Here is a 10,889-nt window from a genome sequence, read left to right as displayed (position 1 = left end):
TTGGGAACATGATTTTAGCAAAAGAGCACTTGATGATTCAAAGATTAATACACCTACCTAATATATTTTAGGTTGAACTATTAGATACGTCTTACAACAACACTTTTGCTTTAAATATCCATGAATTAACATGATAGATTCAGAAATAGGTTGACAAGGTTTTCTTGGGGCTCCTCTTTGACAATTGATCTTTAACAAATAAGAATATGAAACTCTTTGCTTTTTTACCTTCTGAACCAAAAGCATTCTTGAATCTGAAGCAAAGAAATGAAAACAGAGAGGAAACAATAATAATGAGAACAAAAATTTTCATTCACTCATCAATAGGAGCAGGAAGATTGAGATCAATGAGAGTATGCATATCATGAGCTACTTGGTGGTGTTGTTGGATCACCAAAGTCCTGTGATCTTGACTCCCTATGAAATGTGATCTCTTGTGACCACCTAAAGCCTGTCCTGATTTAAAGACCCTGAAGCAAATTGGACACTCGTGACCTTTGCTTTTCTTCTTTACTCCACCACTTGGTTTCTTAACCATTGGAGGTTTGCTATTATGAATCTTCTTGATACTTCTGTTTGTGTCCGCACAAGAATCAGTCTCCAAGCTAAGCTGGTCACCACTTTCATACACAGACTCAGTGAACTCATACTTGATTTTCTTTCTACCGTAACAAGGAAACCCTCTTTTGCTTTGCCTCAGATCATACTTTGTAGAAGAACGACCTGATCCTGATCCTGATCCTGACCATTCGTTCCTGAATCTGTTCAAGCTCTTTTCCTGTTTTGGTGTGTAGCTGTTGAATCCCATTGCAGACTTGTTACTAAATGCATTGTTCTTGAGGAACCCATCAACAGAAACATCTGAGTCCAACTTCTTTGGTCCGTTCCTGAAGTAACCAGAATCAGAATTGTCTGAATCATACAGAACATCACCATTATCCACTCCTCCAAGTTTGTCTTTCTTACAAAACTCCTCAACATTCTTCACATTTAAGATCTTGAGCTGTTCCCCTGAAGATGACTTAGTCTCGAGAATCACAGAGTTGTTGTCTGATGACTCAGCCAGAGAGTTCACAACCAAGTTATGTGCTTTCTTGAAACTTGAGTCTCTAGACAGCATCATCAGAGACAATGCCGTTTCCTCTTGCTCCGGTTCAATCTCATCAGCATCTGAAGATGCTGATGAATCGGATCGATCCATGATGCCGCCACCATCGACAAATGCATCATCCTTGTGGTTATGATGATGGTTCACAGCTCTCTTGGATCTTCTCCTGATAGGAGATGAAGAAGCTTCAGTATCAGATTGACTATCCATCACAATCTTTTCTCTCTCAGAGTGACAAGCCATGTGACCACAAAGAGCTTTAGAAGAAGTGAAACCTTTACCACATTCTCTGCAATAAAGAAGCTGTTGTTGATGCTGATGTTTGAGAGCCATCATGTCTCTCTGAACCACAAACTTCTTGTTCTTTTTAGGATTCTCTCTCAAACCGTAGCTAGCTTGACCTCCATTTTCGTCGATCCTGAGCTTGTTGTGCTCATCCTCATCTGAATCAGCTGAGTTCTCTTTGTTCATGTGAGTTCTAATGTGACCTCCAAGTGATTTGCCACAAGCGAACCTCTTGCTACAGAACTTACACACAAACTTCCTCTCTTTGAACTGCTCCATCTTCTACCTTAAAGACAAAAGTTCAAACACTATATAAGCACAGATCAGAAGAAGAAGAAAGGGGAACTAGTGAGAACCCATTTGTCTGATTTACCTCAAATCTTGGAAGAACACAATGAACTAGAGAATCATCAAAAGCTCAAAGCTTGATACTTTCTGACAGAGATCAGGTTTTGGGGAATGTAACAGTCCTCTCTTGTTAACTTGAGATCCTACCATCAAGCAGAAGAGAACACAAAAACAGGAAACAAATAAAAACAGATTTTGAAATATCTAAAGTTAGGAGATTTGTTTTCTTTTTGAGTTTGGTGATGAAAAGACAAAGCAAGAATTAAATGAAAAGTATTAATCAGATTTTTTACATTTTAATAAGTAAAGAAGAAATGAGTGAATACGTGACCATAGTCTAGGCGGATTGTGCTTGAGAAAGAGTGAAAGCATCACACGCATTGTATTAGTCTGTTTTGGGATAAAAACCAACCAAAAATAAATACATAAAGAAAAATTGTAAGAAAAAAGGTTTGTGTTAAAGTGGTATACATGCATTACATAGATCTACCAATCAAACCAAAAAATTAAAAGATTAATCCAATATGAAATTTAGGAAAAAGGATACTACATGATTAATGAGTTTTATTTTGTATTGTGGAAATAGATTTTCTTTTGTACTATTGAGTTACTTTTCCTTTTCTGAACGCTACTCACCATTTTTCATGTGTATCTTTCACCTGATACCGGAAATGAATTCATGTTTTTGTTGTTCTTCTTTAACTTTTTCTGGGCCACAACAGGCCAGCAGCCTATATTAAGTTCATTGTTGGAGAGGTGAGAATAGTCTAGTTCTGAATGGACTTTATGTTATTTACCACTACATGCACTAACAAAGTAACAAGTCTCCTAGTCCTAGTTCTCTATTTTATTTTATACCTCATATTTCCACATTTTCTTTTATTTGTAACTTTTTGCTTGTTGCACTATTTCCACATCTAAAAATCTAGTATAAATATTTTTTTCACAAATGAAAATAAATTTTGTTTATATATCTACAACTCACACACGTATAGATGAGATCCAAGTTATTACGGCGCTGTTATATGTAATGAATTTTATATTAAAAAAATTGGCGATAAACTAAAGAAATTGCTATAATTGTACTTGACATTTTCTTTCATAACATTTCTTTACGTAAAAATAAAGATTTTTTTTTGTCTGCGACTTATATAGTATTGAGTATTGACAAAGACAGTCGAGATATAACACGAGAGAAGACCGAGAAGAGCATACATATGGATAACATGGCCCATCAAATTTTATGAAATATTAAGTTTTATTATTCATAGACCAGTGGGTGACTTTGAAGTTACATAATATACAGCTCCCAAATTAATTGAACTCATGCATTTCTCCTCTTCTATCTCAAGTTCCCAACCATATATTATATACTAAATCTTTCACTTTTACGTAAGCAGGAAAATAGAAAAAGAAAGACAATGCAAGAATACACTATTTCCAAGATTGTTTCCACACTCATACAACAAGTCTTAAGAAAACAAGCATGGAAATAGTAACATCTCCCCCTCCCATAACGTAGATATATCAAGAGAGTAGTATCAAGATTCAAGAAAGATCCTCAATGAAGAAATGATCGAACCTTCGCCTTCAGGAAAAAGAATCTCTATGAAAAACATACAGATCTTTCGACACAAGTAGTACTCCAAGAAACGTGTCAGCAATAAAATATAACTAGGGTCCCCGTACGTGTATTATGTATACAAACATATAGGGTTTAATTTTTAGTTGTGAAGAGGATTTGGACCGGAGGGGACGAGCCTTTTATCGACGCCGTACCTTGGGTCAATCTCCGGCGGAGGAGGAGGGAGAGAAAATGGCTGTTTCCGGCTGTTACGGTGGATTCTTTGAAGCTCAAGGCACATAGAACGAGCGTAAGGACGAGAGAAAGAGTCGCATGAACCGTGTGGACTCACGTGATACGGATGGTGAACACTCGGGACATGGCGGTGAGTTCGGTAAGGGAAGTTTCTTGATGTCGGCCGGTTTTCTTCAGCGGTTAGAGAAGTGGAGAGAAGTAACAAGACAAAGAGGAGGAGAAGGATCAAGAACGGACGGTTCATGTGGCTCGTCGACATTGCTTGATATGAGGAGAGAAAGAGAGAGAGATATGTTTTGGTGGAGAAGGAAAAGTTTAAACTAGAAGAGAGAGAGGGAAATAAGCAAAGTGGGAGTTTTAATGCAACACAGAAGATGCACATGAGCCGACGTTATGAGGAGGTCGTTTTCATAGACATAATTAAATATCAACCCGTGACCTCATTATACATTCCGATCTCGATTTATTCCACTTGCTGTTGCTATTTAAATGATATGAAAACGTACAAAATGATCTGTTTATGTATTCTACATTACTGTTTACACTTTACAACCAATATATACAAGAAAAGTCAACAACGTGTATTTAACTGTTTCTTGGGTCTCAAGCTATCTCTCTCAGGTCTTTATTGGCTTCCCATGGGCTAAAAGAAGATTACACAAAAACTATTTAGAAAAGCCTAATAAGAACGATCCATCATCACATGAAGAGAGTATCTATATCTCCAACTACCTATTGAACCAAAATGTGGTCTTTTTATCCAATTGAATTAACATATCTTAACTTTGAGCACAAATCTCTATTTACAGAAGCATAGACAATGGCTCTAGTATTTTAATTTGGTAAATATGAATACTACTTATAAAGTGAAATCTGAAAGAAAGAGAGGAATCTTAAATATGTTGAAGACAAGAAAGAACTCAGTAAGAAACATGAAGCTTTATATCAACAACACTCAGAAAGAAAATAATTGTTTATGTGATCAAAGCTTTTCATATGAACAAATCAAAAAGCTTTTGATATACAGTCAGAACCTTGAACATTTTTAATAAAAGAATTCTAGAGCAAAAAAGAGAGAAGAGCTGTGGTTTTCATGTTCTAATTCAATCATCATCACTATCCTCCTCAGCAGGAAGATAGAGACCGAATTGCATATCAGCTGCGTTGCGTTTGGCCCTCTGTTGTGCTTGATTCGCAATGGTATGTGATCTCTTGTGACCTCCTAAAGCTTGTCCTGAACTGTACACCTTGAAGCAGACTGGGCACTCGTGGCCTTTGCTATTCTTGTCTCCACCACTTGCTTTCTTAACCATGCCACCATCACTGGACCTATGAAACTTGCTGTTCTTTTTGTCTTCATAAGAATCACTTCCATAAGAAGGCGAGACTCTTTTGCTTTTGCCCAGCTCATGCTTTGATCCTCCCTCCTTTACCCCAAGCTCATCACCGTTCTTGAAGCTGTTGAATCCAGAACCAACTCCAGTGTTCCTAAGAGACCCACCAACCGAGACATCTGACTTCTTTGGTCCACTCATGAAGTAATCAGAATCAGAGGAACCATTATCACTATCATCACTATCATCACCAACAGCAACTTTATCTGGTGTCTTAAGCAGCTCCCCTGAAGATGACTTAGTCTCGAGAATCTCAGAGTTGTTCTCTGATGACTCAGGCAAGTTAAAGTCTTTCCTACCCAAATGTAAAAACATGAGATCCTTAGATCCTTGATCAATCCCAGGATCAGAAGACCAGCTCACAGTACTAAAAGATTCAGAACTGGGCTGCTTCTTGGATCTTTTGATCATTGCAGGACCAGAGGAAGTAGTAGTAGTCTCAGAAGCAGATTGGGTGTCCATCTCCATCACCATCTTCTTCTCACCCTCATAGTTGTGACTGGCAAGAGCTCTCTGATCAACCAACCTCTTCTTGCTGTTGTTATTCTTGCCAATGAAACTATCCGAATGAACTGAACTCTGAGGCGAATGAATCCTGATGTGACCTCCGAGTGATTTCCCAGAAGGGAACTTCTTGTTACAGAACTTGCACACAAACTCCTTCTCCATCTTGATTGGTCGATCAAACACTAAACAAGAAGAATCAAGAAATAAAAAAGAAGGTTACTTTAGAACAAAGGAAGATCAAACGAGAAGAACCCATTTTAGTGCTGTGCTTGATGAGTTTACCTCAAAAATCTCCCAAAGGCTACAGACTGCGAAGGGAAGCAGAGGAAAGGTTGATGCTTTCTTAAGGATCAAGATTCTGGGATGTGACAGTTATTCTCTGGCTTTAAGTACAAGATCCTCCTACCTTCAAGCTAAGCAAAGAGGAGAGAATGTTAAAGCTACAAACTTTGTAAATAAATTCCACACTATTCTTCTATCCTTTAAAGTTTAGAGATTTGTTTTCTCTTTTTTATTTTTGAATATTTTGGAGCAAAAGAAAAAAATATCACAAAAGATCACAAGTGTTGTTGTTACTAACAAGATTAGTCAAAATTTCAACACCCTACTCTCTCTCTCTCTCCATCTCTTTGTGTGTGTTGTGTTGTTCGATTCATGCATGGAAGGCAAAAAGATATGCAAATGGATACAACAGATAAAGTGAGAAAGACACTGGACCGGTCCAGATCTATTTTGGCCACTCATTACAAGCCCTTCACCTTAACTCCTTACTCAAATTTTCAAAAAAAAAAAAACAATACCAAATCTTGAAAATTGCACAATCCACAAAAATGTTTAATTACAGATTTGTTTCCCTTATTTGACAAAAACTCTTAAATAGCACAACTGAACTGTGGAATTAGTAAACTGAATCCGAGTACTATAACAAACCAGGGGCCTAACAGAGACTTCTTGACGTCCAAACAAAACAACAACAAAGCCCTTTCAACGTTTTGCCTTCAGAGAGAACCCCAATTGTCTCTTCTCTGCCACTTATTATATTCTCAAGCAACAAAGTTTGGCGTTGAGTACATTTGTCAATTTTGTTTGTAGTGAAAAGTTTTTTACATGTTTGTCACCAACTAGGTAGTAACATGCGCCTTGCGCGGGATAAGATAGTTATCTTACATATTTAAATTATATATGCGTAATTTAGTATATAAACTTATAATATGAGATGGAAACCATGCTTATCGGTTTTTGAATGTATAAAAGTTTATTGACTGAACATTTTAGATTTTAAATTTTGGATTATTATAAAGATAAATTAAGTTGGGCTAACATATGTGGGTTCGGTGTTTTATTTTTAATTGAAAGTGCAAACTCAGAATTAAACTGTTCAGATCTTAGGTATGCTGATCTATTTATGCTTTTTTGTATAGATGATGTTAGGAGTTTTCAAGGCTCCTAAGACAAATGTTGTAGTATAGAAGATTGTCGAACCAGTTCTGAGGGATATCAAAGCACTGAGAATGCAAGTACTCACTTAATCTAAGTGCAACCAATGATTTAGATGGGTTTTAAACTATGACTAAAACTAGAAAGCAATAACAGAATGATACTTTCTTGACTAAAAGAAAAGAGAACTCATGGGTATGGGGATTAGACCTTGGGTGATCAAGTATCGAACTAAGGATGGCAAATGATCAATCAAACAATCAACCTTAAGCCTAGACACAATTTTAAGCAAGCTCTATGTCTAGATGAATGCTCATTTGCTAACATATCTCAAACATCAAATGTCTTTGGTTGAATAATACGAAAGCAATCATTACTAACAAGTCTATTAGCTATCTTAGTACCTTTAACAACAAATGTCTTTGGCAAAGTATACTAAAAGCCTAGGAGAGTTGTCTCGGGCATTTCATCGAACACCTTTCGGGTGAGAAATGCCTAAGGATCAACAACTGAGTGGCCAACTCAGAAGATGCATTATGATTACTCTACTAGCAAGGAAATATGAATGATCTACACTAAAACATCCTAGCTCTAACCTAATCACCCTTAATCTCCCTAACCCATGAATTCAAAAGGTGATTACTCACTAATCTCCATGATTCCTCTTAAACCCATATTGGATTTCAGATTAATCATGTAGAGAAACACAGGAAATAGATAAGAACACAGAATTCTCAATAATCAACTGATCAATTCATTCAAAGAGATCCCTTTCCAAAGGTTTTTGATGGTTTTTCTAAGAACCAAGACCTCTGCCTCCTGGTGGCTTACAGAGTAATAAAACATAGGTTTAGAAAATAAAAACGTGCATAATGAAATGACCAAAATGCCCTTGAGAAATCACAAGTTCGAGCAGAAACAAAACACGGAGCGACCTCAGCCCGTCGCTCCGACAAGTCGCTCCAGGTTTCGGGAGCGACCTCGCTGTGTCGCTGCGAGAGGTCGCTCCGGGCTCGTTCTCGCGTCTCCGGGTGATGAAAACGCGAGCGACTTCTCCCTGTCGCTCTGGTATGGTCGCTCTGAGCTTCGGGAGCGACTTCAGCACGTCGCTCTGGAAGGTCGCTCCGAGGTGTAAATGTGTGTCTCCAGACGTGAAAACGCGAGCGACCTTGTGCAGTCGCTCTGGATGAGTCGCTCCGGGATGTGGTGCACAGCGACCTCATGCCGTCGCTCCGAGAGGTCGCTCCGGCTGTGCTCGTCCAAAGATCACTCTTTTCACCTCTTTTGAGCTCCAAATAACCTCATGTGGTACTCCAGTACCTAATAGAGACTCATGTATGCAAAATGCAACCTAAACATGTCTGAATCCTAATCTATATGATGAAAATGCTAATGGATGAATGGATAAAACAATGCAAATATGCAAGATATCAACTCCCCCAAACTTGTTCTTTTACTTGTCCACAAGTGAACTTTCTAGAACTCATAGGGAGAGAGGTTGAAGGTGGGAGCACATAGCCAAAAGAAACACAACTAGCACACTCTCTTATTACACTCTAGCTTCTCTAGGCCTATCTTAACTCTTTTTGTTCTTACACTCATCATCAAGCATCCACACATTCAAATCAACCAACTCTCACATTCATTAAGCACAAAACATCAGGTGAATTCTTGCAAATGGTCAGTTGGTCCAAGTCATTTGGTTGGGTAAGGGAAGGCTTTTATTCAAGTGATTCAAGAGGTTCAAAACATATGATCTTTAAGGTGGTTTACTCTCAAAACAAGTAGCCTTGACATTGCACATAATATATCTAAGAAAGGGACCAACTCATGCATACAATGCTCAATCTCCATTGTTCTACCCTTTTCCCAAACATACAAATCACACAATCATTTCCCAATGTCAAACCCTACTCACATCTCTCACCAAAAGATCCTAAGAACTTTAACTCCTTCTCTTTGAAATCTACAAGGGATTTTTCACAACCTCAAAACATTTCTTAGCTCATAACAACTTTGCTAGCCCCCTTTTTCTTTCTTTTTCTTTTTTTTTTTTTTTCTTTTTCTCTTTTTTTTTTTTTTTTTTTCGATTTTTTTTTTTTATATATATATATTTTTTTTTAGGTTGGGGGCCAAGACTTTTCAAAACTAGAGCTAGAGGTTCTCTACTTATCCCAGAAAATCGATTCACTTAAGCACAAAGAGTCTATCCTTTTTATTTTTCATTTCTCCAAAATCATGATCACAACACTCACCCTCCCACCTATAGCTAGACAAAAGAGTGTCCAATCTAGCAAAAATGAAGATCAAGCATTGTCGTTCCCGATACTCTCAACATTATGCGCATGTAAGACTTTCCGAAGAAGGCCTCACTCATCAAACAATGAAAGCTTAAAAGGAAGGAAAGGTTTTGGGAGTGGTCTACCACTAGAGTTTGTCAAAAAGATTGGCATAAAAGATGTGACAACTCCAGTGTGTATAGCCATGACTCAGTACACAAGGGACCCTAAGCAAGAAGCATTAAGTTCATTCATTTCTAATAAGGTTGTAGTTGGCTTCAAAGACTGAGTTTCAGCAATCAACAAGTTTCAGGAAGAGTTTTCAAGGCTCGAAACATACAAGTCTTTTTGAGAGGTGCAAAAGCTAGTCAAGTACAACGTAGTGTTCTTTACAAGGCATTCAAATCATTGCTCCCAATGCAAGTGAATGCAACCTATATGCTCTAGACTCTCCTAAAAATGCAAATGATGCAAACTAAATGATTGATTTTTTTTTTTTTTATCTATGCAAATAGGTATGCCATGCATGACTCAATGAAACAACATCAAAGCAAACATGATCAAATACTTGGTACCTCCCCCAAACTTGAGTGACACAGTCTCTGTGTTGTCAAGTAGAGAGAGATACCGAAAAGAAGACTAATATGCAAAAATGAAATGGTATATACAAGGGAGTGTGGTGGGTTACCTTCTATGGGGAATGAGTAGAGGGAGATGATCCCTCCTCGTCGTCCTCAGGTGGTAACTCTTCAAGGTGCTCATCAGCAGGAGTGTCCATCTCTTCAATGTAGAAGGCTTGCCCGAACACAGTTGGTTTCCTCATTTTCCTCTTGATGTCAAAGTGGAGGATGTTCTCTTTATCCAAATGGAGATCAATCGTGCCTTCCTTCACATTAACAATAGCTCCTGCTGTAGCTAAGAATGGTCTTCCTAGAATCAATGGATCTTGAGCCTCCTCACCCATCTCAAGCACCACAAAATCTGTAGGTATCTCATACCTTCCAATCTTCACAGGGAGGTCCTCTAAGATGCCCACAGGATACTTCACTGAACGATCAGCTAACACCAGAGAGAGTCTACACTTCTTGAACTGGGTGAATCCAAGCTTCTTTGCAACAGACAAAGGCATCAAGCTGACACTAGCTCCCAAATCGCAGAGACTTTTCTCAAATACCATAGGTCCAAGAGCACAAGGTAGTGTGAAGCTTCCTGGATCCTCTAATTTCTCTGAAGCATCAAGCCTCTGGATGATGGCATTGCACTCATGGGTAAGAATCATCATGCCTTCCATCTCCTTCTTCTTTGCAGCTACAGCATCTTTCAAGAACTTGCTGTATTGAGGAATCAACATAAAAGCATCGATGATGGGCATTGCAACCTGAGCTTCACTCATTTGCTTCTCAAACAGAGCCTTGTATTTCTCTAGCAGCTGCCTCTTGAATCTACCAGGGAATGGTAGTTTGGGTTCATAGGGAGGAGGAACAAAAGAACTTTCACTTGCTGGAGTAACAACTTCACCATCTTTTACTGTCTTCTTCTCTTCCCCAACCTTTCCTTTACCTTTGGCTTCTACTATCTTTTCCAAGATCTCGTCATTGATCTTCTCATCAACAATCACCACTTCATCATCTATGTTGATGGCAACCCCCTCACCTAGTTTCTCAGCATCCTTGGTGAGGGTTTTAGGAGGTAACTGTTTACCACTCCTAAGG

At 38.3% G+C, this 10,889-nt stretch overlaps 3 protein-coding genes across 4 annotated transcripts; all 3 read right to left on the bottom strand.

The window, feature by feature from the left end:
- Positions 1-205: 205 nt before the first annotated feature.
- Positions 206-2,761, bottom strand: LOC106351520 (zinc finger protein ZAT4). Of its 2 annotated transcripts, none has more exons than XM_013791308.3 (2): positions 1,767-2,761; positions 206-1,679 (listed from the first exon to the last, which is right to left on the bottom strand). In XM_013791308.3, the coding sequence occupies exon 2, from the start codon at positions 1,670-1,672 to the stop codon at positions 314-316; it is 1,359 nt and encodes a 452-aa protein (XP_013646762.2). In that variant the 5' UTR covers positions 1,673-1,679; positions 1,767-2,761; the 3' UTR covers positions 206-313. The 2 variants fall into 2 exon arrangements, with proteins under 2 accessions (XP_013646762.2, XP_013646764.2); XM_013791310.3 differs by having other exon boundaries at positions 206-1,675.
- A 394-nt stretch (positions 2,762-3,155) lies between these two features.
- LOC106351521 (CLAVATA3/ESR (CLE)-related protein 9) lies at positions 3,156-3,942 on the bottom strand. Its single transcript, XM_013791311.3, has one exon. The coding sequence runs from the start codon at positions 3,940-3,942 to the stop codon at positions 3,466-3,468; it is 477 nt and encodes a 158-aa protein (XP_013646765.2). The 3' UTR covers positions 3,156-3,465.
- Positions 3,943-4,484: 542 nt separating this feature from the next.
- LOC106351522 (zinc finger protein ZAT1) lies at positions 4,485-6,694 on the bottom strand. Its single transcript, XM_013791312.3, has 2 exons — positions 5,744-6,694; positions 4,485-5,643 (listed from the first exon to the last, which is right to left on the bottom strand). Exon 2 carries the CDS (start codon positions 5,621-5,623, stop codon positions 4,664-4,666), a length of 960 nt encoding a protein of 319 aa, XP_013646766.1. The 5' UTR covers positions 5,624-5,643; positions 5,744-6,694; the 3' UTR covers positions 4,485-4,663.
- Positions 6,695-10,889: the final 4,195 nt, after the last annotated feature.

Source organism: Brassica napus, chromosome A9, assembly GCF_020379485.1.
Source record: "Brassica napus cultivar Da-Ae chromosome A9, Da-Ae, whole genome shotgun sequence".
In the NCBI taxonomy this organism is placed as follows: Eukaryota; Viridiplantae; Streptophyta; class Magnoliopsida; order Brassicales; family Brassicaceae; genus Brassica; species Brassica napus.
Note: the sequence above shows the minus strand (reverse complement) of the source record. Positions and strands in the feature narration are given on the sequence as shown.

Bases quoted from the DNA above. Each gene is read 5' to 3' on its own strand.
- LOC106351520 (XM_013791308.3), bottom strand. From the start codon at position 1,672: ATGGAGCAGTTCAAAGAGAGGAAGTTTGTGTGTAAGTTCTGTAGCAAG.
- LOC106351521 (XM_013791311.3), bottom strand. From the start codon at position 3,942: ATGTGCATCTTCTGTGTTGCATTAAAACTCCCACTTTGCTTATTTCCC.
- LOC106351522 (XM_013791312.3), bottom strand. From the start codon at position 5,623: ATGGAGAAGGAGTTTGTGTGCAAGTTCTGTAACAAGAAGTTCCCTTCT.